The sequence below is a fragment of the Nycticebus coucang genome, chromosome 7 (assembly GCF_027406575.1).
Source record: "Nycticebus coucang isolate mNycCou1 chromosome 7, mNycCou1.pri, whole genome shotgun sequence".
Taxonomy (NCBI): domain Eukaryota; kingdom Metazoa; phylum Chordata; class Mammalia; order Primates; family Lorisidae; genus Nycticebus; species Nycticebus coucang.
The window spans coordinates 129,084,310-129,111,427 of NC_069786.1; the positions used below are offsets into that span (position 1 = coordinate 129,084,310).

Below are 27,118 nucleotides of genomic sequence, written 5' to 3' on the forward strand. Positions count from 1 at the left end.
AGTTCTTCCTTACAAGAAGCTAGGACCCTAAAGATCTACACCATCAGATTAGATCTGGAACATGGCAGCTTTCATGTGAAATTATGGCCCAGGTTTAAGCTGACTGGATTAACCAAGGAATCTCAAGTCTTGAATTGGTTTAAGAACTTGTAATGCCTCTGGGTATCTGGCAAAATCAAATGGAAATTCTTTGAAAAAGATTTCTTCAATTTAGACCTTAGGCTATTCAGAACCAGCATATAAATATAACCAGGCACCCACAGAAACCGTAGTTCAAAGACAAGAACCTTAAGAAACCACAAACGAAAGAAACAGCTCTTTTAAAATGTCATCAGATATTGAAATTATTACAGTCTAAAAAAATTTGTTTAAGAAAAAGATAAGTTTGAAAATATCTGCAAGAGATAGGAAACTGTGAACTGTGACATAGCAAATTGGAAAAGGAACCGAGAAAACTCATAAACATTAAAGTAATGAAACTAAAAACTCAGTGAATAAGGAATAGTATATATTTGATTAAATATTTTGAAGAAAAAAACCTCAGTGGGTAGATGTACTAGTAGACTGGCTAAAGCGGAAGAGAAAATTTACAAACTGAAAGACAGAAAAAATTATCTAGAGTGAGAGACAAATAGAAAGTGCAAAGGATTGAGCAAGAGGCATGTCGAATAGACAAGGTTAAATGAGTTGACTCCTACCAGAAGATGAGACAGAAAATGGGTCAAAGGTGTGATTTGAAGATAGTAGCTGGGATCTTCAAAGGAGCAATAGATTGACTATTAACTTCTTGTTAAATATAATTCTGATCATGTTGTGTTCAGAATTTTCAATGGTTTTCCATTCCTAAAATATAAAATACAAAGTTCTTAAAACTGTCACGTGAAGCCTTTCATCTTTTGGCCCTTGTCAACCCATTCAGACACACTTAATTTATTCTTGAATATGTGACTTTGCACACTCTCTTCTTCCTTTCTGGAATGCTCCCCAGGCACATCCACCTGACCTATCCCTACTTAGCCCTCCTGTTCTCAGCTCAGGGGTTATCTCCTTTACAAGTTCTGCCCAGATCACTTCTTACTACCCTTAGGCACACTGTTTGTCAGTAGTTACTGATACCACGTGCTTTAAATATTTGTTTGCATTTTTCTCTCACTTCTAACATATGAGCCTCTCAGTACAGAGAAGAGCCATGTGAAGTGACTGACACTCTATAGATACTCAGGACCTTCACTGGGTTGACTCCAGCATTTCAGGAATCCCATGGCCACTTAAATAATATCTTGATAAAGAAGTTCATGGCTATTCCCGTAATGGTCCAGTTCTTTCAAGTGCAGTAGAAAACAGTCACCACAGTCAGTACCAGTGTCCCCTCATGCTATCATCCCCTCAGTGAAGCTGGAGTAACCAGTGTCCCCTCAAGCTTCACACATCCCCTCAGTGAAGCTGGAGTAACCATACCCACTTTACCCAAAGTATGAAGTTGTAAATCAAAAGAAACAACATGGGCAAACATGTCATGAAAATTCTCTGGCATCGTATTGTTTCATTAGCTTTATTTCAGAGTGAGAACTTGCGTGGGCCTGGGGATTTTGTGAAGAAAGGAATTCATTGATGCCCCCTGAAGACTGTTCCTCCCACGCCCTTGCCCTGGCAGGAGGTGGGTGTGGATGCTGAACAGTCATCAGAAATCATTCTATCTGGTGAGCTTGCCACATAGCAAATGTGTGTCTTGCCCCTGTGAGGACTTGTGTTGTCATTTCTACATTTCACTGAGGTAAGGGCTCATAAGATGAGTTTTCCTAGTTGATTGATTTTGAGAGCTCTGAGAGAGATATACTTTCATTTATGAATATATGTTTCACTGAGTTCTTTTTGGAAATTGAAAATTTCTGTGGCCCTTCATTCAGAGATGGAACAAGCTTGGATTTGGTAGTTTGTAAATCTTTTAATCACTGCCATTATCTTAATTCAGGTTCTTATTGTTATGTCTCACCCAAACTCTAACCCACAGCTTTCTGACATCTGTTACCATTATATCTTCATTCCTGAGTGCTACCAAATTCATAGCCCTAAAATATATATGTGATACATAAATCTGGAGAGAAAATATCCCCTGGCTTTTATAATGCTGTATAGGATAGTAATCAAGCTTGTCAATTTCGTTGTCTGGACTTGTATGTTAGAATGTTCTGTTGAGAATAGCATTAAATCCTAAAATGTCAATGGCTTAAACAAAAAAGACATTTATTTCTAGCTCACATCAAAGAAGCAAGCAGGCCAGGGCTTGTTGGACAGCTTCATAGTCTTCAGCTCATTCTTTTGTTCTGCTCTGCAGAGTAGAACACACCTTTGTCCTGCGGTCTTCAGGACCAAGATCTGTGCTTCGTGAGATCCAAGTATCACATCACACTCCAGCTGGTAGGGTGGAAGAAGGAGAGAAAGCTGAGCCTTTCACCCCACACAGACACTTCCTAGAAGTCACTAACAACACTTTCCCCTGCATCTAGTTGTCTAAAACTTAGACATATAGGCCATGCAGTGTTGTAAGGAAGCTGAGGGATATGTGATCTTGGCATAACTGGGCATCAGTGTGCCCAGGTAAAAATTGGGATTCTTATTACTAGGAAAGAAGAGACTAAATAACTGGGCAGTAACTAGAGTCCCTGCCACGGGGCCTATCCCATTGCTCCACCAGCTTTGTTTCCCTTCCTATTGCAGCCCCTCTGCACTGAGTGCTGGGTCCTTGACCTGTTAGTAGCTACAATAAATCTTTTATTGGGCCTTTACTGTGCCAGACCCTCTCACAGCTCTGGGCTTTTCACAAGTTCTCTTGCTTTTGCTTTGGAATGCTTTTCAACTTCCTTATTTCTCTTCAAAACATCTGTACATCCTTCAAACCTTAAGTCATATCCTCCATGAATTTTTCTTTCTTGTGCACTGCCCCATAGCAGTGTGGGGCAGCGGAAAAGCTTCACGGATTTAGTAGTTGAACAGAGTTGGGTTTGAATTTCCTCTCTCCATCCTGGGCTGGAAAGTATAAATATGGAACTCCTTGGCATATAAATTATATTTTAAGCCACAGCCCAGTGACCTCTTGCGAGTTTCAGACCTTCATTGTGAACCACTTACTCATAATCAGCGCTTGAAGGGCTCACAGATGGCCTCCCAAATGCAACCACCTCTGAAATAGAATTTGTCATTTTCACAACCTCCTCCCATCTTGCCAGTAAGGGATGCCTCTGTCAACCTAGCTTCAGATGTCATAAGGCTGGAAAGAATCCCTCACTTCTCATATCTAATAATCCTTAAGCTCTGGTATCTAATTACCACCCATGCCTGTCAGGTCAATTCCAAAATAATATCTTAATTCTTTCTCCAATTGCTACATCATAGCTTCATTCTCTCATGCCTGGTCTCCCTACAGCTACTCGTACCTGCTCTAGTCTTTCCCTGGGCAATGTCATCCTCTGGCCCAGAATTCTTAGCCAGCTTAGATTTAGGCTTTAATTCTGGATTCTTACATCCTGCAAGGCCCTGCCTGACTTTATTCCTGTTGACCTCTCATTAGCATGCCTTGCCATGCTCATTTTGCTCGCTGTGCTCCAGCCTTGTGGCCTTCTTTTCTGGTATTTGATTGTGGGAAGAACTTCCTTTCCTACACAGGGTATCTGTCCCCTTCCTCACTCCTGTACACGCTACCCTCACAGCCCAGTTTAAATGTCCCTTCCTCTTGGGGCCCTTCCCTGATCACTAATCTAAATCATATGTTCTTTTCTTTTCCTTTTTGAGATTGTTCTTTCTTTCTTAGCATTAATCACAATTTATAATTTTGTATTAATTGAGTGATTTATTTATATAGTATCATTCCACTGATAAGCTGTATATTCCATAAGGGCTGGGATCATTTTTCTTTTACTCACCACTGAATCCCTTCCATGCCCAGTGTTCAATAAATGTACATGGGACAGATGAACAAGTAAATGATCTTGTGATTAAACAGTGTAGTAGATTCTTTCATTAAATCGACAATTTTGCTATTTATTGTGGCAAAACATAGTTATTGGAAACATATTAAGGTAATTTACCTTTCTAACCTTGTATTATCTTTCTTTATACCCACTGATCATATATATGATTCTTACTTGCAAGGCTATAAACAAGGTTTTATCAGAATGTAACTTTGTCTTAACAAAACCTCATTTCTGCCAGGATATCCTTATGAATACAGAATCTGAAAAGGTCATGTTCAAGTGTGATATCTGAAAATCATGATTGGGCCCACTTCCATGGCTTGCCTTCTCTCTTTGGATGTAGCCTGGTATATATAACCTTTGTAACAAAAGACTTGCTGTTATTGGCATGGAATCTGAATTAACAGTCATTTTAAGATAGAGCCATTAGTGACTGTCATAAAAAGCTGCCTGCCAAGGGCCTGCCTTGGAAAAACCAGTCCTCTCATTAGCCTGTCTTAATTGCTAGCTTTTGAGACCCAAAACTCAGTTGTCAGATATCTTTAGTAGTATGTCCTTGTTTGTAGTTATTCTAGCCTTATGCTTTTTTTCTGAATTACCTTGTTCTGCAGAACACATTGGCAAGGTATATTATGGAACAAACCATTCAATACTTTGTATGGTTTTTTTCTCCCTAAGATTATAAAAAAATGCTCTGGAAGCATCTGATAATTTTAGAATCCTGAACTATGGGTATAAAATAAAAGATGATACCTTACCAGAATCCAAGTAAAGCAATAAAATTAATAATAATAATAGTAATAATAATAGTATAAGATGAACTTGTGGAGACAGTAAGTACAATGATGGTTACCAGAGGCTGGGGAGGTTAATGGGGAGGAAAGGATAAAGTGGGGATGGTTAATGGGTACAAAAATATAGTTAGATAGATAGACATATAATATTTGATAGTATACAAAATCACTATCACCTACAGTAAGGTAGGGTATACATTATAACTATAGTGGAATTGGAATGTTCCTAACATAAAGAAATGTTAAAGCTGGAGGTGATGGAAACCTCCAATTTTGATTAATTTACATTGTATGCTTGTCTCAAAACTTCACATATACCCTATAAAGGTATACAACTATTATGTACCTGTTATAATTAAAAATAAAAAAATTTAAATAAAGATAAATTTAGCTGGCTCAGTACCTATAGCCCAAGCGGCTGAGGCACCGGCCACATACACCAGAGCTGGCGGGTTTAAATCCAGCCCGGGCTCGCCAAACAACAATGACAACTACAACCAAAAAAATAGTCGAGCACTGTGGCAGGCACCTGTAGTCCATCTACTTGGGAGGCTGAGGCAAGAGAATCTCTTAAGCCCAAGAGTTTGAGGTTGCTATGAGCTGTGACGCCACGGCACTCTGCCCAGGGCGACAGCTTGAGATTCTGTCTCAAAAAAACAAAAAAACAAAATATCCCCCAAAAACAGGTAAACTTAGCTTTTGCTGATGGACAGGGTAATCTACAATGGGAGAGTTTATGTTTGCCTTTTCTTTTAGAAAACAAAGAGGATTCTGCTTTCAGTGAGCATTTTAGAAGGTAGATTTCTGCATAGATGGAAAGGCAAGCAGTTGATTATTCTTAATCCCCAGTAGGTCTGATCATGTTAATGTTTCCAGAATACGCCCAGAATGGTAAAATTTGGCTTTACCCTGAGCTTTTGCTAAGAGGCAGCCAGTCCTGAAGAGGATTTATTTATTTATTTTGGCCTTGGTAATGTCTAAATGATGATAAGTACAGATCTCTCTTAGCTTTCTGGAATGACTCCCACATAAATTGGTTGTGACCCTTAGAATCTAGAAACTCCAATATAGTTGAATAAGAACATTGTGTGTGGGAAATCTAATGTAACAAGTGAAAATACAAAATTTTAAGTGTTCAGAAGGATATAATTTGCTGCTTCTGTTCATGAGTGTTTCTAATGCTTCTGGTGCAGAGCCTAACTGCCTCTTTCCAGGGGAGATGTGGTTTCAGTTTCTTGGGTGAATGTACATTTTACAAGTTTTTAAAAAAGGAAACTAAACATTAAAAGACTTCACTTTTATTTTTATAAGAAAAGCCAGGAAAATCAGGGTTTGTTTATTTATTTATTTAATAAATATAATCTATTTTCTGCCATTTTGTTTGTTATAGCTGGTACCAAAGTACTTTTAGCAGTTAACATTTATTTTGATTTTGCTTTGTTTCTGCAGATGTGTATAATAAATTAATGTATCTCTGTTCTTCTTAGTGGGCTGGAGCAATATTTAATATCTAGGTTTTGGGCATTTTGACAAACTGCTAATTTAGTTTAATTCAACACAGTTTGATGCTTTCCACTTGTATAATATTTAGCATGTGAATAATATTAAATAGATAAAATGTGGCCTGCTGAGGCTAAAGGCACAGTGTAAGCATTAATATAGGTATGTGACATGATTGACCTTGGCCAAGTCACCTAACCACTATGAGGCTGGGCTTCCTTTTGGGGTAAATGGTAGATGTGAATGTAAAAGTCCAATGAGTTGATATGCCCCTAATTGATTCTTCCTCTTCTCTTTTTTTCCTCTCTTTTATGTAGGAAGAGAGGATGCTGGTGTACCAGTTAAAAAAGATGAGGACACCTTCATGTCACAAGACACGAGAGGTTTACCAGAGAAATCTCTGCAAAGATCAGCAAAGGTCATTGCCTACAGATTTTCTTTACTTGTCTAAATGGCTGTCATCTGAACTATTTGTTGAAGGTCTCTCACGTGATTCAGTCAGGATTGTAGTTGCTCAATTAATCAGAAAAGTCACTGGAAGCAGGGAATCATGAAAAGTGAATTTTTAAAAATAAAGTTTTAAAACATATAAATGTGTGTCCATTTGCCTGCCTTTGGATAAAAAGGCTCAAGGCTTTTTCTTTGAAGGTGAGTATGTTGATCAGAGTTTTGATCATTTTTCCTAGTAATATGGTATTTATGACTAACAGTTTTGGTTGGTTGGTTATTGATTGATGATTTGAGACAGAGTCTGGTTCTGTCACAATGGGTAGAGAGCAGTAGCATCATCATAGCTCATTGCCACCTCAAACTCCTGCCTCATCCTCCCCAGGACCTGGGACTACAGGTGCATACCACGTCACATGCTAATTTTTCATTTCTTTTCTTGTCTTGTCTTTTCTTTTCTTTCTTGTCTTTTCTGTCTTTTTATCTTTCTTGAGACAGAGTCTCACTCTTGCTTAGGCTGGTCTTGAATTCCTGCGCTCAAGCAGTCCTCTTGCCTTGGCTTCCCAGAGTGTTAAGATTACAGATGTGAGCCACTGCACCTGGCCCAGTTTTAGTTATTTAAAGTGGAATAAGAATTTAGACACTGGAAAAGCAATGTGAATATAGACTCCCTCTGGATTTACAATTTTTTGCTCCAATTTTCTTTATTGTTTTCCTGCTCATACCTAATTCAAAAATACTTTTTTAATAAGTCATCTTGCATTTTTCCAAAGTATTCAATTTAGTTATAGAAACAATTGCTTTTATATTCCTGTTACAGTTTTTCGAATAATTTAATTTTATTCTTTATATGGGCTAGTGGCATGTTCAGATCTGGGACCAAACAGCCGACTCATGGTGGCAGAAGTGGTACAAAGGCAAAGAAAAAAGTGGTGCAATAATGTGAGGCTTTTCATGTACCAAGGGCATCTGTCAATAAGTTGACCTAGAAATGCAGTGTGCTCACTCTGCCTAGCAAGGTGGTTATGATTATCCCTCTCCTGCATGTTGACAGGAGGAATTTTACAATTATCCTCTCTATTTGTATCACTCCCATTGCCCACCCAGTTGTCCAGATCTCTATTCAGTAAGCATTTTGAGTACTAGCAGTGCATCAGGCAGCATGCTCAGTCTGGGAAATAAGAATGATTGGAAAGTCTGGGGGCTGGATCTGACTCACAGACAGATTTTGTTCAACCTGTGTAGTATTTATTTATTTACTTATTTTTGTAAGACAGAGTCTTACCCTATCACCCTCCATGGAGTGCTGTGGCATTACAGCTCACAGCAACCTCCAAGTCCTGGGCCTAGGCAATTCTTTTGCCTCAGCCTCCCGAGTAGCTGGGACTACAGGCTCCCGCCACAATATCCGGCTAATTTTTTGTTGCAGTTTGGCTGGGGCTGGGTTTGAACCTACCACCCTCAGTATACGGGCCGGCGCCCTACCCACTGAGCCACAGGCGCTGCCCAGACCTGTGTAGTATTTAAAAATTTTGACTTTAGCTTATATTTTTAAAAAGGAGGGGGGAGTTTTCACATTAAATATTAGACTTCTAGTTTTTCTTGTCAAAGCAAAACATCCAGCAACACTGAGCTGCATTCCTTAAATGGCTTTAGGCAGAGCTGAGTCAAGGCAACCCTCTGTTGATGGACCTTGTGTTCTGTAATTTGCTATTGCCCTCCAATTGTACCCTTTCTCTCTCCTCTCTCTCTCCTTTCCTTCCTCTCCCCTCTTCCCTCTCCTCTTTCTCTTTTCCCTTCACTTTTAGATAGTGTTTCTTAATGAACTCAGCCTAAAATTACAAGGCAAAACGGATTTGCATACTAAATTTATGCTGTAGCAGTTATTACCATGATAACTAATATTATATGAATTACAAGTAATGTAGTAATGTTATCCTTCTTTATACACTTCCGTGCTGTCAAAAATTAAGACAAGAAGCGGAAATTAAAGATTTCTTTCCAGTTCATACAACATGGCATAGACTTGTTTGTTCTTGCTCTTCCTCCTAAGTACAGCTATAAACACTGGAAAAAATAAGAGGCAACCAAAGGAAAATTCTAAAAAGTGGAAAAAAAAAAAAATAATGGCAAACCCAGGACTAGAGAAACAATGAAGTGGCTGGGACAACTGTCACCAACAGATGGTAACCCAGGCACAGTGTCTCTGAATCCTAACCTAGCAATAGAAGATAGCCTGGGGAGATTGATTCCTTACTTAGGTCTAACAGAAGCCCCTCCAGCAACATCGGACAATCCAAACAGCACCCATAAGGGGAATTGACTAGGAGCTCATATGACAGTGAGTGGCCAGGAAAAGAGGTCTTCTTCACCCCAGGCCTGAGACTTCTCTCTCCCCCTCTGAGACATACCATGTATCCATGGCTTTAATCATGAGGAGCCCACCAGAAGTAACCTGGACCAGGAAACCTCTTTGTCCTTATGGGCCTGAGACTTTCGTCTCCTACCTGGCAGCACTGGCTAGCTTGAGGTCACCAGTAATAAGCATCCCAGTATCAGAAACCCCTTTGTCCTCAAAGCCATGAGACCCCCTTCATTTACCCAGAGATTCTGGTGGCATTAACAAGGAAGATCTTGCAATAATGGGTGTGTAGACTAGGAAACCTCTTTATCCCTGTGGGCCAGAGACTCACCAAAAGCACTGACCATGTAGCACCAGTAAAGAGATCCTGCCACAACAAGAAACTCAAAATGGGAGGCCTCTTTGTCCCTGAAGACTGGAGATTCCCATTCCATACTTAGACAGGTGGCTTGGCCAGAGGAAATTCCTTCCACCTCATAGGCAGTACCAGTGGAGACCAGCGGGAGTCCCAGTGGCATCATATGAAACAAACAGAGCAAAATAGCAGTGTAAAGACTCTGAAAATGAAATTGTTATTGGCACTACAGCCCACAAAAGTAAGTTAGGACCTATATGCTAAACCTAAATAGGGTGACTATCTTTGAAAATGAAAAGATTTAAATGAGGCACAGAGTCTCTTAACATGATAACCATGTATTGTGCCCCATGATTGCATTAATGTACATAGCTATGATTTAATTTAAAAAAGAAAACCTGATAGCCAAAGATCCAGGATACAAATGAAAACCGCTTGTCATACCAAGAGCTGGGGGCAGTGCCTGTGGCTCAAAGGGGTAGGGCACTGGCCCCATATGCCAGAGGTGGCGGGTTCAAACCCAGCCCCGGCCAAAAACGGCAAAAAAAAAAAGAAAGGTTTTAGGAACGAGCACATTGTACCTCATGATTGCATTATTGTACACAGCTATGATTAGATTTAAAAAAAAAAAAAAAGAACTGGGAAAATCACAATTTGAATGAGGAAAGATAATCAACTAATGCCAACATTGAGCTATTGCAATTATCCAACAGTGATTCTAAAATAGCCAGCATAAAAGCTATTCAATAAGCAATCAGAAATTCCCTTGAAACACTTGAGAAAACAAAATCTCAGCAAAGAAAGTGAAGTTTAAGAAAGAATCAAATGGAAATTATAAAGCTGAAAAATACAGTAACAGAAATAAAATATTTACTGGATGGGTTCAGTGGCAGAGTAGAGATGTGGTTCAAAGGAGTAGGGTACCGGCCCTGTATGCCAGAGGTGGCAGGTTCAAACCCAAACCTGGTCAAACACTGCAAAAAACAAACAAACAAACACAGCATAGAATCAGTGAAGTTGAGGACATATCCATAGAACTTATCAGTCCAAACAAAGAGAACATAGAATGAAAAAAATGAACAAAGCCTCAGAAAGTTGTGGGACAATAACAAAGATTCAATATTCAGATAACTGGAGCCCCAGAAGGAGAATATCAATAGAGTGAGAGTAAAAGAAGAGACTGTGCTGAGTGGAGACAGGTAAAAATCTTCAGAGATTTTGAGTTCTAGCAAAAGTTGTGTAACATTAATGTATAAAAATATTTGTACAATTGTAATTTCTTCTTTTCTGATCAACTCTATAGCTTGTGGTTAAGGTTAGAGAATACGGTGGCTGGATTATTCCAAGACTCTCAGAGGACTGTTAGGGTGGGTGTAGTGAAAGGAACAGAAGGATAAGGCATTTGACATCCTAGGTAAGAGGGCTTTAAGTGATGGAACATGGTGGCTCTGGGAGGGAGGAAAGGATCCAAGGCTTAGGTGTAGCTAATGGACTTAGCTACAGGCAGGGCACAGGAAGCCATGATAGGGTGAAAAGGCCTGTGGAGTGTAGCGTGGGAGAGCAAAAGAGCTGCATGATGGATTAGTCTGAGCGTGGGTGTTGGGATTGGACTAGTCCAGGTGATGCTAAAGTGTGACCATGAGGACGAGTTGCTGAGATTGGATGGACTGAAGGCCACTAGTGTTGAGGAGATAAGGGAACTGTGAGGACAAGACATTGGCTGAGTCATTCACCTGGATAAGAGTGGGAGAGGCAGAGTATCTCAGGTATCATAGAGGTGAGTGGATGACAGCAACAAGAAGGGGATAGCTGAACTGAGAGGGTGCAGATACATTTACGAGACTAGATCAAAGGTCTGGACAGGGAAGTGCAGCATGGGAAAACATGACACCACCTGAGAGGCTATGCACAGGAGAAGGAGCAGCCTCTGCCCAAAGTGGCTGGGGTAGACAGTCCGTAGGACAAACAAGTGCACGCAAGGAGAGGGCCTGAGTATTCTAGGAAAAGGACACAGCAGATTGTTCACAACACGAAGATGGTTTCCAAGGAGGAAGGAAGATTTAGGAGGAAGAAAGTAGAGCATATAGTGGACTGAGCCTGGATGAGAAAACAGGTGCCCCTAAGGTCCTGTCCTGTGGGGTAGTAGCTGGGAGTGACTGGGGGAGAGGTATGGTGCCCTTCACTGGTTTGAAGGTTCTGTGAGGATGGGCGGAACTCTCTCCCTGGTGTCAGAGACATGCGGGAGAGCAGCAGCCAACTCAAAAGAAGCTGAGTCTTTTCTCAGGGGTCTGGTAGAATGATGGCAAGTACTTCCAACAAAGGGATGAAACTGCAGACTTTCCACAGTGGGAAAGGAAACAGTTCAGAAAGAACACCTTCCCAGGGTGGATGAAGGAGAAGATTCACTTTCTTGGAAAAGCCTTCTCTATTGGTGGAAGTAGTATGTACTACTACTACTACAGTGGAGTGGTGCCTGAATCTTCACCTGCTAAAATCAGAGATTGGGTTTAATCTTGGAAAGAAAGAAGGTTAAATATTTCTCCTTTCAACTATTGAAGGCATGATTAAGAACAGTAATTTACGCTTAATAACGTTTTTTTAAAAAGTAGCTATTGTCGTGTTCACATGAGATACGGTATTGTTCATGTGAGGAAAATGTAATGTGGAACATGCACGGAGCTGTACTACCTGCTGAAACCCCATGTGGCTTCGTAACCACTTTCATCCAGGTGTCACAGTTGTTCTGGATATGTGTGCTTACTAGATATTTGTTGCAACTTAAATATAGATCACCTAGTCACAGAGTGTCACTGAGAGGCACTTCATTTTGACCCAGAAAAACTGCTGGATCCAGCTAGTTGATCAAATAATATCCTGCTGACTTCTCCTACTGTTATCCCACTCTGCAGATAAACAATCTTGACTATATCTTTGGTGTTTTCAGGTGGTTTACATCTCGGAGGAAAAACATTCTCGAGCAGCAACGGGCTTCCTCAAACTCTTGGCTGATAAGAACAGTGAACTGTTTAGGAAATATGCCCTGTTTTCTCCCTCAGACCACCGAGTGCCTAGAGTTTACGTGCCTCTCAAGGACTGTCCCCAGGACTTTGTGACACGACCTAAAGATTATGCCAACACACTGTTCATCTGCCGCATCGTGGACTGGAAGGAAGACAGCAATTTTGCCCTGGGGTAGGTGATCCCTGGTAGGAAAAGCCACAGGTCACAGGCAGAACTCATTTTAAGTGGCCTTTAGGTAAACTTCCTGTGTTTTTCAATTATTTCTTTATTAAAGCATGGTACATGGTGTATTTTGGTTCTTATTTTTCAGAAATTGCCCTCAGCTGCCACCTTAATTGGTTACCTATAGATTCCTTGAATTACCAGGCAATCACCTCTTGGTTTTCTTTTTTTGGCGCAAAATATTAGCACACCCTGAGCCTCTTCTTATTTTCTGTTATGTTATGGGTCCCATTTGTACTTGAGTACTGCAGAGAATTCATTGTACCAATCAGTCTTCTCCTTTCAGGCAATACTATTAAAATATGCACCGTCCAGGCATATTCAGGGGACCTCAGGGTCCTTTGCTTTAAAATGTGAATGCATGTATGAAGATATGTTTGAATGATGTGCTTTTTTGGTATTGATCTCCAAAGGTTTAACATGTGGCATTAAAAACTAAATTATCCTCTGTAAGCAGTAAAAAAGTACTATGTTTTTCTAGAAGCAGTCAGAAATCAATCTATAGATGAAATAATTCCAGAGCATCATGGATGCCCACTTCATTTTAATCGAAGAGACTGCTGATGCCACATGCTTGATCAAATGTGATGCCTATTTTCTTCTTAAAACAGGTGTTCATTTAAAAGAATAACAGTATTAACTTATAGCTGTATTTTTAAGCCTCTATTATAGATGATTTCTGGTTTATGCTTCACAGGAAATGAATATAAAGGTGTATAATCTAGAAAAGAGCCTGCTCTGTCATTTACTTTTATTCTAGTTTGGTGTCTTGCTTGTTGCTCATCTAACTTGTACAGGATGGACCCTCTGGTCTATAGTTATAAGAACCAACAGTGAATGAATGGCTGCAACATATTGCTACTTTTATCAGGTTTATTGTACACTTAGCTTCTTGCGCCTAGCAAAGTAAGCCTATCAAGTCCGTGTGTCATGTGTGTCATGAACTAATGCAAATTAAGAAACACTGCCCTGTGCCACTTTTTCAGATGTGTGAGGCTTAGTGTGATTTATATGATCTCAGAATCATTTAGGAACAGTTGCACTTTACTTTTTGCTCCGAAGTGGTATGATTGCAGTATCATCATGTTAAAGCCTAACTCGTTATCTGGAAGTGATGTCAACCCCTTGATCCTTAAATAGTCCTTCTCATAAGATTGCCGGTTTCTCACCAGCAAATCAAAAGGCTCAGTAATGTCCATGCCACTTGGCGTCTGTTGATTGTGCTGCCACATTTTCTTTGGCAGTGAAAAGGGAAGACTTTCACATCAAACCAGGAAATCCAACCTCGTCTTTTATCTGTCTTTCTGTCATATCCCATTGTGTGCACTTGATGGAACCGCTTCCTTAGTTTTCAAGTTGTAAGGTTATAGTCAAGAAACCTTCATGGTATGAGTTTCTCTTATTCATTAAATGGCCTTACAGGGGTTTTTGTTTGTTTTAGGGGATTTTTTTTTTTAATAGCTTCACCATTACTTCTTTCGGAATCTTTTTCTTGAGGGGGAAATACAACAGCAACCAAAAAGGGAGTTAGATTTTTGAAGCATAGGGCATATTTGCTGGATCTAAAGAAAGAATATTTACAAATGCTGTATGTTAATCATGTAATTTTCAAAATAAAACATTGAAGACAATTATATTTAGATGGACAACCATGCTAACTTTTTGTTTACCTTCTTAATACAAAGACATTAAAATTTTTTTATGGCAATATATTCCTTAAACTCTTATAAAAGAGAAAATTTATTTTAGGAAATAAAATGTGGCAAGTTTTCATGATGAAGCTCTCAGATGACATCTGTCACATGAGGGTCAGGGCCGCAGCTGTTGAACATGTTGGTGGTCGCTTTGCTGTTTTGTTCTGGCTATCTGTTACTGTTCTTTAGGAGCTGAGGTCACTATTTCCTAATCAGAGCATGCTGTGCTGTGACTGCCTAGGTCTCCTCCCTCATCGTGGCTTTGCTCGGGATTGGGATGGTGGTACCTGCTGTGGGTGTGAGTATATGCAGTCAGCTTCCACAGAAGCTGTGCCTAACAACTGGGTTTAGCTGCAGTGCCTTCCTTCTGAATTTCTTCTCTCCTCCTACCCTTTAAGTATTGAACTTCTTCTGCCTTGTAAGTGCTTCTAATTATTCAAGTCCAAAGTTTTTTCACTCTTTTTGTAGTTAAACTCAGTTTTGTAGTTAACTTTAAGTTACAAAACTTAAAATTCAGTTTCAGTTTTGATTAATCATCTTCATCTTCATTTTGTCAAAACACAATTCAGACTTTCTAGGGTAGAGAATCTTACTGGTCTTTCTTGAGACATCTGTTTTCCCTGCTCAGTAGTTTAGCTAGAGGTAGGGCTTCAGGGTCCCAATTAGCAGGGGACTCAATTGTCTGGGAAGGAGCATGAATAAAGCAGATGACTTGAATGGCCTGTCTCTTGGAGCTCTAACTATAGTACAAAATAGAAATAGGAATAAAATAATTTGGGGAAGTTTAGAGGAAGCAGATGAAGAAAGAAGTCCAGAATCATATCTTGGGGGAACTGAAGCCTCTTTGCTAAGAGGCGTCATACACTCTGGCTGAATGCAGGGTGTATAGAAAGGGACATACCTGGTAGCAAGAGGTCATAAAAGGGTATTGCGATAAGTCAAATGAGGTAGGAGAACCTGAAATAAAGAATTTCAATGGAGGAAACAAAAGAAATGAAAAGATTCAGGGAAGATTAAGAAGGTAAGTTCTCTCAGATGTGATGACTGATTAGAAATGGAACATGAAGGAAAAGGATGGACTCTGGGATGAAATTTCAGTGCTCTGACTCAGGTGAGTAGATAGACGCTGATGGCATTTCCTCACAATTCACTGGGAGCAGCCTGAGTTCCTGCTATAACCTTCACTTAGCCTCAGTGCTTGCCGTTTCCCCAGCTGTGTTTAGTCATAGCTCCAAACCTTTGGCGTTACACTTCCTTTCTCAGCAGTGGCTTTCTCTACTCTCCAATGTTTGCTGGGTAAAATACTCAACTTTTAAACGCAGCTTAGTTGTCCACTTGAAAAATGTTCCCTGCTTGTTTAAGTATTTTACTTGGCCAAGAGCTTCTTTAGGACAAGGATACTCAGTGAACATTTGCTGGCTGGTCAGATGAGTAGATGAAAATGCATTGATGACCCCAAGGTCTTGAGTTAGGTTAATTAGGAAGATGTTGCACCATGAATCAAGCTGGAACACACAGGAGGAGTAGTGTGGAACAGAAAATGATGAGAACCAAGGTTATAGGACTTAAAAATTAATGCTTGATAATAGCATATAAGTATATAAACTCAGGTGGAGAATACTACAGGTACTTAATAAAAAGATTGAATAGAATGCACACATTAATAGAATATATAATGTCAGTAGCTTTGTAAGGATCCTTAAGGAGGCCATCAATCTTGGCCCACCCTTTGCAGTAAACATTGCTTCTTTGGCCCCCCCAGTGCTGCTTTGGAGCCTCGGTTTAAGGGCAGCTCAAAGAGTATTACAGAATTGGAGACCTTCAGTTGCTAGAAAGTTATTTTCCATCCTGTTCTTAGAATTATCATGCGAGATCTCAATTGAACCTTGTTCACCTTTTTGTACATCACATATACCACATTTTAGGAATCGTAGTTCTGTGATGCTGTTAAAAACCTATAGGTAGTCTGTTTTTAGTGAGCCCTTGCTGGCTTTTAGGGATGACTGCATTTTGTTTTATGTCACAATGTATTTAGTACTTTTAATATTTAGTACTAGACTCTTGTCCAGGATCATTAAAAAACCACATTGGCTTCCTTTCTGGAATGATCTACAATTACATAATCAGATTTACAGTTTTGAGAACTTCCCAACTCTCTTAAATTATCTTTCCCTTTAGAAAGGCTTGTGGTGGAGTTCATGCCTACATTTTCTCAGATCGTTGGGAAATCTGCTATCTTAAAGTCTAGAGTTGACAGTCTCAACTTTCCCTGCCAGGATGTCATGAGCATGGAGATACCATGATCTCTTTCTCCTAGATTTGTCATGGTTTCTTCTTGAATATTTAAGAATACATTTTGAAGAAAATGGAAATATTTTATAGCAGTTACTGTGAGGAACATAATAGTGTTTCTTGGTGACACTGAAGGTTAGCTGAAGATAGATGACATAAATTGACCTAGAGCAAATTGACATTTACATTATTTTATTAAGCAAACTTTGGTGGCTTTGTGGGATGGAAGAGGAAGAAAAATAAATAGGTCAGTGCAGATAGAGCAAAGCTGAGAAATTTTTGGTTGAACATGGGATTGCCTCTACTTAATGGAAGGTTATGGAAATGAGAAACAGAGAATGGGTCACCCTAATGTTGCCTGTTAAGTGTTGCTGGTTTTAATGAGTGTGAAGGACAGCAGGTTTCATTGGAGTGATGACTGGGCACAGTGAAAGTGAAGGAAGGGGAATTCTGATTGCTGAGGCATATGGTAGAGAAGGGAAGGAAAGTGGGTGGGTAGAGGTCTATTCTAGTATCTCCTTCATCTCCTGGCTTGACACGTTATGATTACTGTTGGGCAGTAGAAAATATTTGTTGACTGATGGAAGCAAATACTTTTACTATTCCATTCAATTTTGATAAATAATAAATTTCTTTATTGAGGAAGGGTCACTAAATTATTTTAAATATATTAAGTTTTATTTACTGGGAAAATGGAACAGTGACTAGACTGGTTGAAAATACAAACAGGAAACATTAGTTTGTTTCATTGAGGCATAGTCTATAAGATTAGCAAACTGTAAAATAACTGTGTCCAATCTGTTCTGCTACGCTAAGGAGCATTTAACCTTTTCCTGAGCATATTCTATTTTTGAAGACTCTTCTGAGGGATAGGCTGAGTTATATAATGTTATGAACTTGTATTACCAAACTTAAAAGTCTGTAAGTCCTTTTCAGGGGGTATGACTCTAGCTGGCTAGTAGACAAGAAAGCAAATCAGGCTGAGGAGGGGGCTCTTTTTTGTGACCATTGGGCTCCATCTGGTGGCCTCTAAGTCTCAGTTTTGGAAAAAGCTCCATCTTCAATATTGAAGAGCATCCTAGTCTAAGCAGAGCAGAAGTTAGAGGTTTGGAAAAGAACAGTCCTGATACAGGCTTAAGTTACCAAATTGTTACTTTTCTTGAGGACCACTGTATGCAGTTGGTAACACTTCTTCCAGAGCCATTGTCTTCAAATACGATTTCTCGTACACTTTCTTGAAAATAGTATTTTAAAGTGTTAGAGAACCTTAGCTGCCATTAGTCTTCTCTTATACTCGTTAAATACTTTCAGCGTCCTCTTTGTTCCCTTTATATCATCATTAACTCACTTTTAAGCTTCAAGGCCTTTCCTTGACTCCCTCAGTATCGTTGATCCTCAATTCTTCCCCCCCATTCTTTTATCTGTTTTCACTGATAAAACATATTTGTATATTTGCCAGACTTTGCTCTCTGTATTGTTACTGAAGTTCTGGGTGTAGCTGATGTTTGATTGTTTCCCACTTGTAAGTGCTCAGGGCTGTGTGATACCATTATATCTGATTACATGGAGATTCCAACATAAACGAGAGCATTTATTTAGAAACAATAATGATAGTGGCAATCACTGTAAGAATGTCTTTGATGAATAGCCTGGTTTTAAGACTAAGAGTTTATGAGAATACTTATTAAAGGTGACAAACGGATAAAAACCCTAATGTTGCCTGTTAAGTGTTGCTATTTTTTTTAAGACAAAGGGGCTAATTTGGAGGACTTTCATGTCATAATTTTTTTCTATCTGTAGCTGGTTTCTTCCCTATGTTTTTTGTTTACACATCACCCAGGATAATTGATCTGATGCTTTTTTATATAAGATGTTGATATACACCCCCCCGCCACACACACACACACACACACACACACACACACACACACGCACCTGTCAACTGTAGGGAATTTGGAATGTTGTTTCAGCACTGTTTGGATTAATTTTACAGTAGGACCCAGTTGTAGTGACATTCATTATAAATGGGAACAGTATTCACAAATGAGAAAAATTTGAAGTGATGATCTTTATAAATATCTCTAATGAAGAAAACTTTCTCATAACTTTATTATTGCAATATCAAAATTAAGAAAATTTTTCAATTTTTATTTTATTTAAATACATACAATGGATACTTACTGTTAATATTATTCAAACGTATAGAAAATGAAAATATTCCAGAATCATCCCCAGAAATAATCGTTATTAAGGGTGGGGTATATTTTTGGCTAAAATATTTTTTATGAATTTTAATTACAAAGTATATTTCACAGGTAAAATAATATATGTGGCACCTAGATAATTTGAAACCTGATATTAAAACCACCCTATGACCATGAACTCCCCAACTAGATGACAAGATATAATATCGTAAGTCCTGTTGAGGCTCCATGTTTGTTTCCCCCTATACCTCTAACTTTTTCCCTAGAGGTAACCATTATCTCAAATATATTAATCAAAATGTGCCTTTTAAAAATAATTTGCCTCCTCACTGCTGTGCGAGACAAGTGGGGTGCAAGCTGGGATGTTGTTTTGCTCTCAGTCCCGCCCAGATCTCCATAAGAGCTGGACTGCCTGGACCTCCATAAGAGCTGCTCCACCCAGACCTCTGTAAGAACTGCGCCGCAACTGTGATCTGTGCCTGCCCGGACCTCAGTAAGAGCTGCGCCGCAACCCCCGACTCAAGCCCACCGGGCCTCTGCACGCCCTGACCAGGAACTGCGGGAACTGCGCAACCCTGCATCCTCCCTCCTATACCCTGCCTGCCTCCACACCGGCCCACTCCTCTGGCCAGGGACTCTGGTAGCCGTATGCCCTCCGGAGCCCTCACTGCGTCTGTGTGGAGCCCTTCTCCTGGCCAGAGACTGCTGGAGACCTGGCTCTCTATGCCAAAGTCACTGGGCCAAAGGTACTCCCAGAACCATGTGCACCACCCCTTGACCCGTTGCTGGATCCGAGTGTGTCACACTCTGGAGCTGCTTCCACAACTAGAACTCCCTGGCTGGGGCAGCCCCAGAGGAACTACACAGGGCCACTCCCTACAAAGATCCAGCAATAATAGAGTGATCCCGCTGGGGTCTAATCTTGGAGAAACACCTCCCCAACTCTGAGGATGGCCAGAGGCAATGGTGAAAAACAATCATGAGGCAAAATCAACAGAAGAACCCTGGCAATATGAATAATCAGATTAGATCAACTCCCACAAAGATCAATGGGGCAGACACAGCACAAGATCCCATGCACAAACAAATAGCTGAGATGTCAGAAATCGAATTCAGAATGTGGATGGCAAATAAGATCGAATTAGAATTCCAAGCAGTAACCCAAAATATCTCAAGAATTCAACGAATTCAAAGACCAAATGACCAAAGATTTTGACACATTGAGACAAAAAGTTGCATCCCTCAAAGATCTGACAAACACAGTAGAATCCCTCAGTAACAGAATGGAGCAAGCAGAAGAAAGGATTTCTGACATTGAAGAAAAAGCTTTTGAACACTCCCAAACTCTCAAAGAGGAAGAGAAATGGAGGACAATAACAAATCACTCTCTGAGAGAGCTCTGGGATAATTTGAAGAAAACCAATATCCGTCTTACAGGGATCCCCGAAAGTGACGAAGTGGCTTCACAAGGCACAGAGTCTCTCTTCTCCATGAGATTATGAAGGAGAACTTTCCAGACATGCCAAGAGATTCTGAAATTCAGATAGCAGACAGTTTCAGAACTCCAGCACGACTTAACCCAAATAAGAATCCCCCGAACACATCATAATCAGTTTCACTAAAGTTAAGATGAAGGAGAAAATTCTGAAAGCAGCCAGACGAAAGAAAACCATCACCTACAAGGGGAAGAATATTAGAATAACTGCAGATCTATTGGCTGAAACAAAGTAACGTTCAACCCAGGATCCTGTACCCAGCTAAACTGAGTTTCATTTATGATGGAGAAATTAAATACTTCAAGGACATTCACATGTTGAAGAAATTTGCCATAACTAAACCAGCTCTCCAGGATATTCTCAGACCTATCCTTCATAAAGACCAGCGTAACCCTCCACCACAAAAGTAAACCCACCCAGAAAATTTTGATCAAATTCCAACTTCCACAGTCGCAAAGGATTAAAAATGTCCACCGGACTCTCAAAAGGCTTATCGATATTCTCAATTAATGTGAATGGTTTAAATTGTCCTCTAAAGAGGCACAGGTTGGCTGACTGGATATAAAAATTCAAGCCAGATATCTGCTGCATACAAGAATCTCATCTTACATTAAAAGACAAATATAGACTCCCGGTGAAGGGATGGTCATCTATACTCCAGGCAAATGGAAAGGAGAAAAAAGAAGGCGTTGCAGTCCTCTTTGCAGATGCAATATGCTTTAAACCAACCAAAATAAGGAAGGATAAGGATGGACACTTCATATTTGTTAAAGGTAATAGTCAATATGATGAGATTTCAATTATTAATATTTATGCACCCAACCAGAACGCACCTCAGTTTATAAGAGAAACTCTTAACAGACATGAGCAACTTGATTTCCTCCAGTTCCATAGTAGTTGGAGATTTTAACACCCCTTTAGCAGTGCTGGATAGATCCTCCAAAAAGAAGCTAAGCAAAGAAATTTTGGATATAAACTTAACCATTCAACATCTGGACTTAACAGACATCTACAGAACATTTCATCCCAACAAAACTGAATACACATTCTTCTCATCAGCTCACGGATCATACTCCAATATGGACCACATCCTAGGCCACTAATCTAACCTCAGCAAATTTAAAAAAATAGAAATTATTCCTTGCATCTTCTCAGACCATCATGGAATAAAAGTTGAACTAAATAACAGCAGGAACCTGCATACCCATACAAAAGCATGGAAGCGAAACAATCTTATGCTGAAGCATAGATGGGTTATAGACGAACTTAAGAAGGAAATCACCAAATTTTTGGAAGAAAACAACAATGAAGTCACGAGTTACCAGAACCTCTGGGATACTGCAATGGCAGTCCTAAGAGGGAAATTTATAGCACTGCAAGCCTTCCTCAAAAAAATGGAAAGAGAGGAAGTTAATAACTTAATGGGACATCTCAAACAACTGGAGAAGGAAGAACATTCCAACCCCAAACCCAGCAGAAGAAAAGAAATAACCAAAATCAGAGCAGAATTAAATGAAATCGAAAACAAAAGAATTATACAACAGATCAATAAATCCAAAAGTTGGTTTATTGAAAAGATCAATAAAATAGATAAACCTTTGGTGAACCTAACCAGGAAAAAGAAGAGTAAAATCCCTAATTTCATCAATCAGAAATGGTAATGATGAAATAACAACAGACCCCTCAGAAATTCAAAAAATCCTTAACGAATACTACAAGAAACTCTACCCTCAGAAATACGAAAATCTGAAAGAAATTGACCAATACCTGGAAGTATGCCACATACCAAGACTTAGCCAGAATGAAGTGGAAATGTTGAACAGGCCCTTATCAAGTTCTGAAATAGCATCAACTATACAAAATCTCCCTAAAAAGAAAAGCCCAGGACCAGATGGCTTCACGTCAGAATTCTATCAACCCTTTAAAGAAGAACTAGTACCTATATTAATAAACCTCTTCCAAAATATAGAAAAAGAAGGAATATTACCCAACACATTCCACGAAGCAGCACCTTGATCCCCAAACCAGGGAAAGACCCAACAAGAAAAGAAAATTATAGACCAATATCACTAATGAATATTGATGCTAAAATACTCAATAAGATCCTAACAAACAGAATCCAACAATACATCAAAAAAATTATACACCACCACCAAGTGGGATTTATCACAAGGTCTCAAGGCTGGTTCAATATACGTAAATCTATAAATGTAATTCAGCACATAAACAAACTAAAAAATAAAGACCATATGATTCTCTCAATTGATGCAGAAAAAGCTTTTGATAATATCCAGCATCCCTTCATGATCAGAACACTTAAGAAAATTGGTATAGAAGGGACATTTCTTAAACTAATAGAGGCCATCTACAGCAAACCCACAGCCAATATCATATTGAATGGAGTTAAATTGAAATCATTTCCACTTAGATCAGGAACCAGGCAAGGTTGCCCATTGTCTGCATTGCTGTTTAACATTGTGATCGAAGTTTTAGCCATTGCAATTAGGGAAGAAAAGGAGATCAAGGGTATCCACATAGGGTCAGAAGAGATCAAACTATCACTCTTTGCAGATGATACGATCATATATCTGGAAAACACTAGGGATTCTACTGCAAAACTTTTAGAAGTGATGAAGGAATACAGCAATGTCTCAGGCTACAAAATCAACACCCATGAATCTGTAGCCTTTATATATATCAACAATAACCAAGCCGAAAAAACAGACAAGGACTCTATTCCTTTCACAGTAGTGCCAAAGAAGATGAAATATTTGGGAGTATACCTAACAAAGGATGTGAAAGATCTCTACAAAGAGAACTATGAAACTTTAAGAAATAGCTGAAGATATTAACAAATGGAAAAACATACCATGCTCATGGCTGGGAAGAATCAACATCGTTAAAATGTCTATACTATCCAAAGCAATATATAATTTTAATGCAATTCTTATTAAAGCTCCATTGTCATATTTTAAAGATCTTGAAAAAATAATACTTCGTTTTATATGGAATCAGAAAAAGCCTCGAATAGCCAAAACATTACTCAGCAATAGAAACAAAGCAGGAGGAATCACGCTACCAGACCTGAGACTGTACTATAAATCAATAGTGATCAAAACAGCATGGTACTGGCACAAAAACAGAGAAGTAGATGTCTGGAACAAAATAGAGAACCAAGAGATATATCCAGCTACTTACCGTTATTTGATCTTTGATAAGGCAATTAAAAACATTCAGTGGGGAAAGGATTCCCTATTTAACAAATGGTGCTGGGTAAACTGGCTGGCAACCTGTAGAAGATTGAAACTGGACCCACACCTTTCACCATTAACTAAGATAGACTCTCACTGGATAAAAGATTTAAACTTAAGACATGAAACTATAAAAATACTTGAAGAAAGTGCAGGGAAAACTCTTGAAGGAATTGGCATGGGTGAATATTTTATGAGGAGGACTCCCCAGGCAATTGAAGCAGTGTCAAAAATACATTACTGGGACCTGATCAAACTAAAAAGTTTCTGCACAGCCAAGAACATAGTAAGTAAAGCAAGCAGACAGCCCTCAGAATGGGAGAAAGTATTTGCAGGTTATACCTCCGATAAAGATTTAATAACCAGAATCCACAGAGAACTCAAACATATTAGCAAGAAAAGAACACGTGATCCCCTCTCAGGGTGGGCAATGGACTTAAAGAGAAACTTCTCTAAAGAAGACAGACGCACGATCTACGAACACATGAAAAAAAGCTCATCATCCTTAATCATCAGAGAAATGCAAATCAAAACTACTTTGAGATATCACGTAACCCCAGTAAGAGTAACCCACATAACAAAATCCCAAAACCAGAGATGTTGGCATGGATGTGGAGGAAAGGGCACACATCTACCCTGCTAGTGGAAATGCACACTAATACGTTCCTTCTGGACAGATGTTTGGAGAATACTTAGGGACCTAAAAATAGACCTGCCATTCAATCCTATAATTTTTTCACTAGGTTTATACCCAGGAGACCAAAAATCACAATATAACAAAGACATCTGTACCAGAATGTTTATTGCAGCCTAATTCACAATTGCTAAGTCATGGAAGAAGCCCAAGTGCCCATTGACCCACGAATGAATGGACTAGCAAATTGTGGTTCATGTATACCACGGAATATTATGCAGCCTTAAAGAAAGATGGAAACTTTACCTCTTTCATGTTTACATGGATGGAGCTGGAACATATTCTTCTTAGCAAAGTATCTCAGGAATGGAAGAAAAAGTATCCAATGTAGTCAGCCCTACTATGAAGCTAATTTATAGTTTTCACATGAAGGCTATAACCCAACTATAGCACAAGACTATGAGGAAAGGGCCAAGGAAGGGGAAGGGAGGGAGGAGGTTATGGTGGAGGGAGGGTAATGGGTGGGGCCTCACCTACAGTGCATCTTAGAATGGGTACAGGCGAAACTTACTAAAGGCAGAATACGAGTGTCTACATACAATAACTAAGAAAATGCCATAAAGGCTACCTTGAACATTTTGATGAGAATATTTCAGATTGTATATGAAACCAGCACATTGTACCCCTTGATTGTACTAATGTACTCAGCTATGATTTAACAATAATTAAAAAATAATAATAAAATAAAATGGAAAAAATATATATATATTTGAGAAAATATTCTTTTTAGTAATCACTGATATCAAAAGTATCTTCTCCCCCATTTTATGAGTAGTCTTATTCTTAATGATGTCTTCTGAAGAACAAGTGCTTGAAGTTTAATTTCTAACTTTTTTCCTCATGTATAAAATTATAATTAATTTTTGTATATTAATCCTACATATTAAGCCATCTTGCTGTATTCCCTTATTAATTTTAATATTTCAGATATAATTTCCTTTGGCTTTTCTATGTAGAAAATCACATTATTTGTAATTAAGGCCAGATTTGTTTTTTCTGTTTTAATCCATACAACTTTTATTTTTCTTATCTCCTTGAATTGGCAGCTACAATTAGATAGGGGTTGTTTTCCACACTTAATGAGAAAAATCTGGTTTTAAATAAATGCACTGGCAGCAGGCATTTTTTTCTTGTTCCTGATTTTTTTGATGTGTTAATAATTTTGTTAACATGACAGCTAATTACTCGAGAGTTTAAATGCATGTCTTTGTGTTTCGTTCGTTTGTTTTTACTGTTCTCAGTTTTCTTTGCAGTTTCAGGGAATAATAGTATGTTTCTTTTCCAGGCTGAAAGCATAAATTTGTTTATTCAGATACTCATTCAGCCAACTTGTGCTAGGCACCTTAGATATACAAGTTTTGGTGATAATACAGAAATAAGAAATGTTTATTCTTTTTATGGATGATATTCTCCATCTGTTGATAAGGAAGAGATGCACTTACAGGACTGTGACACTATTGGAAAGTGGTGCGTGCCAGAAAGGAGATAAAGCTGCGGGAATGTGATGGTACTAAAGAGAAAGAGTCGCTCTGGGGGTGGTGCTAGCCTTCTGGCCTTGCGGCTGTGTTCTGCAAAGATGAAGTCATGTCATAGGCCTAGTTTAACATACCCTGTTTCCCCAAAAATAAGACATCCTCCGAAAATAAGACCTACTTACAGGAAAGATAAGATGTCCCCTGAAAATAAGACCTAGCGCATCTTTGGGAGCACACCTTAAAATAAGATAGTGTCTTATTTTCGGGGAAACAGGGTAGAAGTCACAAAGGGAGCACCTTTAAGATAGAAAGATATTGCTTAAGGAAGGGCCATTTATCATGTTATTATGCTGTAGGACCAGCAGCATCATGTCAGCTCATAGTAAATAACCGACAAGATACATGATGCTAACAATCCTGAGATTTTACCTTTGATAGTAAGAGCTTTACATTTTCTGTTGGAGAATGAAGGGAAAGAAAGGGAAATTTTTGCTGTTTATGAGTAATATTTTAAAATATTTTATATTAGGGTGCTTTTAGCAGCAAGTGATAGAGAACCCTGATCCAAAGTGACTTAAATAATAAAGGAATATTTTATCTCACATAATGAGAGTATAGAGGTTGTGCAACTTCAGATCCAGTACAGTCAGTGACTTGGTATGTTTTCAGATTGCCCTTTGCTGTCCTTAGGAATCTAGTGGTAATTTCTCTGTGGTCATGAAGATGGGTGTCAGTACAATCAGCCTACCTGCTTTCTCTGTCACATAGAGGAAGATCCTCTCTGTCAATCATGCTACTGAATACAGTCTTCAGTGGAGCCAGGCCCTAATTTTATTAGAATAAAAGTATCTAATAAATAAATAGGTAGAATAGTGTCTGTCTCAAGGCCTGTATATGAAAAGGATTAAGTTTCTTATATGAAAAGGATTAAGTTTCTTTTAGGGAGGACAAAGAAGGGTATGATTATTGTGTAGGAAATAAATACTAGACACTAGTTTTTATAGTATTATAAGTATTTTGTCTATAATTTTTAAATTGAAAAAAACACAATGTGATGTTAAAGGAAGCTTAGAAAATACAAAAAAAAAATTCACTTATGTTCCTTCCTGTCTAAAACACCACCATTTGTAGGTATTCTCTTTCAGTTTTTTCATAAATGTTTTAAATTATAGTATATATAATGCTGTAAAATTCTTTTCCTAAAATGCTTAATAATCATTTGAACAAATACTGTGTATGCCATGTTTATCATTTATCTCAATTACTTTTACTCCTTTCAGCTCTAAGATTTTCTAAAATAAATGTTAGTTTTTAGAACAGTTTTATTTTTTTTTTTTTGT

At 38.8% G+C, this 27,118-nt stretch overlaps 1 protein-coding gene across 11 annotated transcripts in view; it reads left to right on the top strand.

The window, feature by feature from the left end:
- DIS3L2 (DIS3 like 3'-5' exoribonuclease 2) overlaps positions 1 to 27,118 on the top strand; it is a 408,739-nt gene that overhangs the window by 193,388 nt on the left and 188,233 nt on the right. For all 11 annotated transcript variants that reach the window (XR_008381333.1, XR_008381334.1, XM_053598150.1 and 8 more), the window contains 2 exons: positions 6,583 to 6,683; positions 12,374 to 12,621. Coding sequence is in view for 9 of the 11 variants with exons in the window: in XM_053598150.1 (XP_053454125.1) it covers positions 6,583 to 6,683; positions 12,374 to 12,621 (349 nt within the window). In the remaining 2 variants the exon portion in view is untranslated. The remainder of the gene's footprint in view (positions 1 to 6,582; positions 6,684 to 12,373; positions 12,622 to 27,118) is intronic.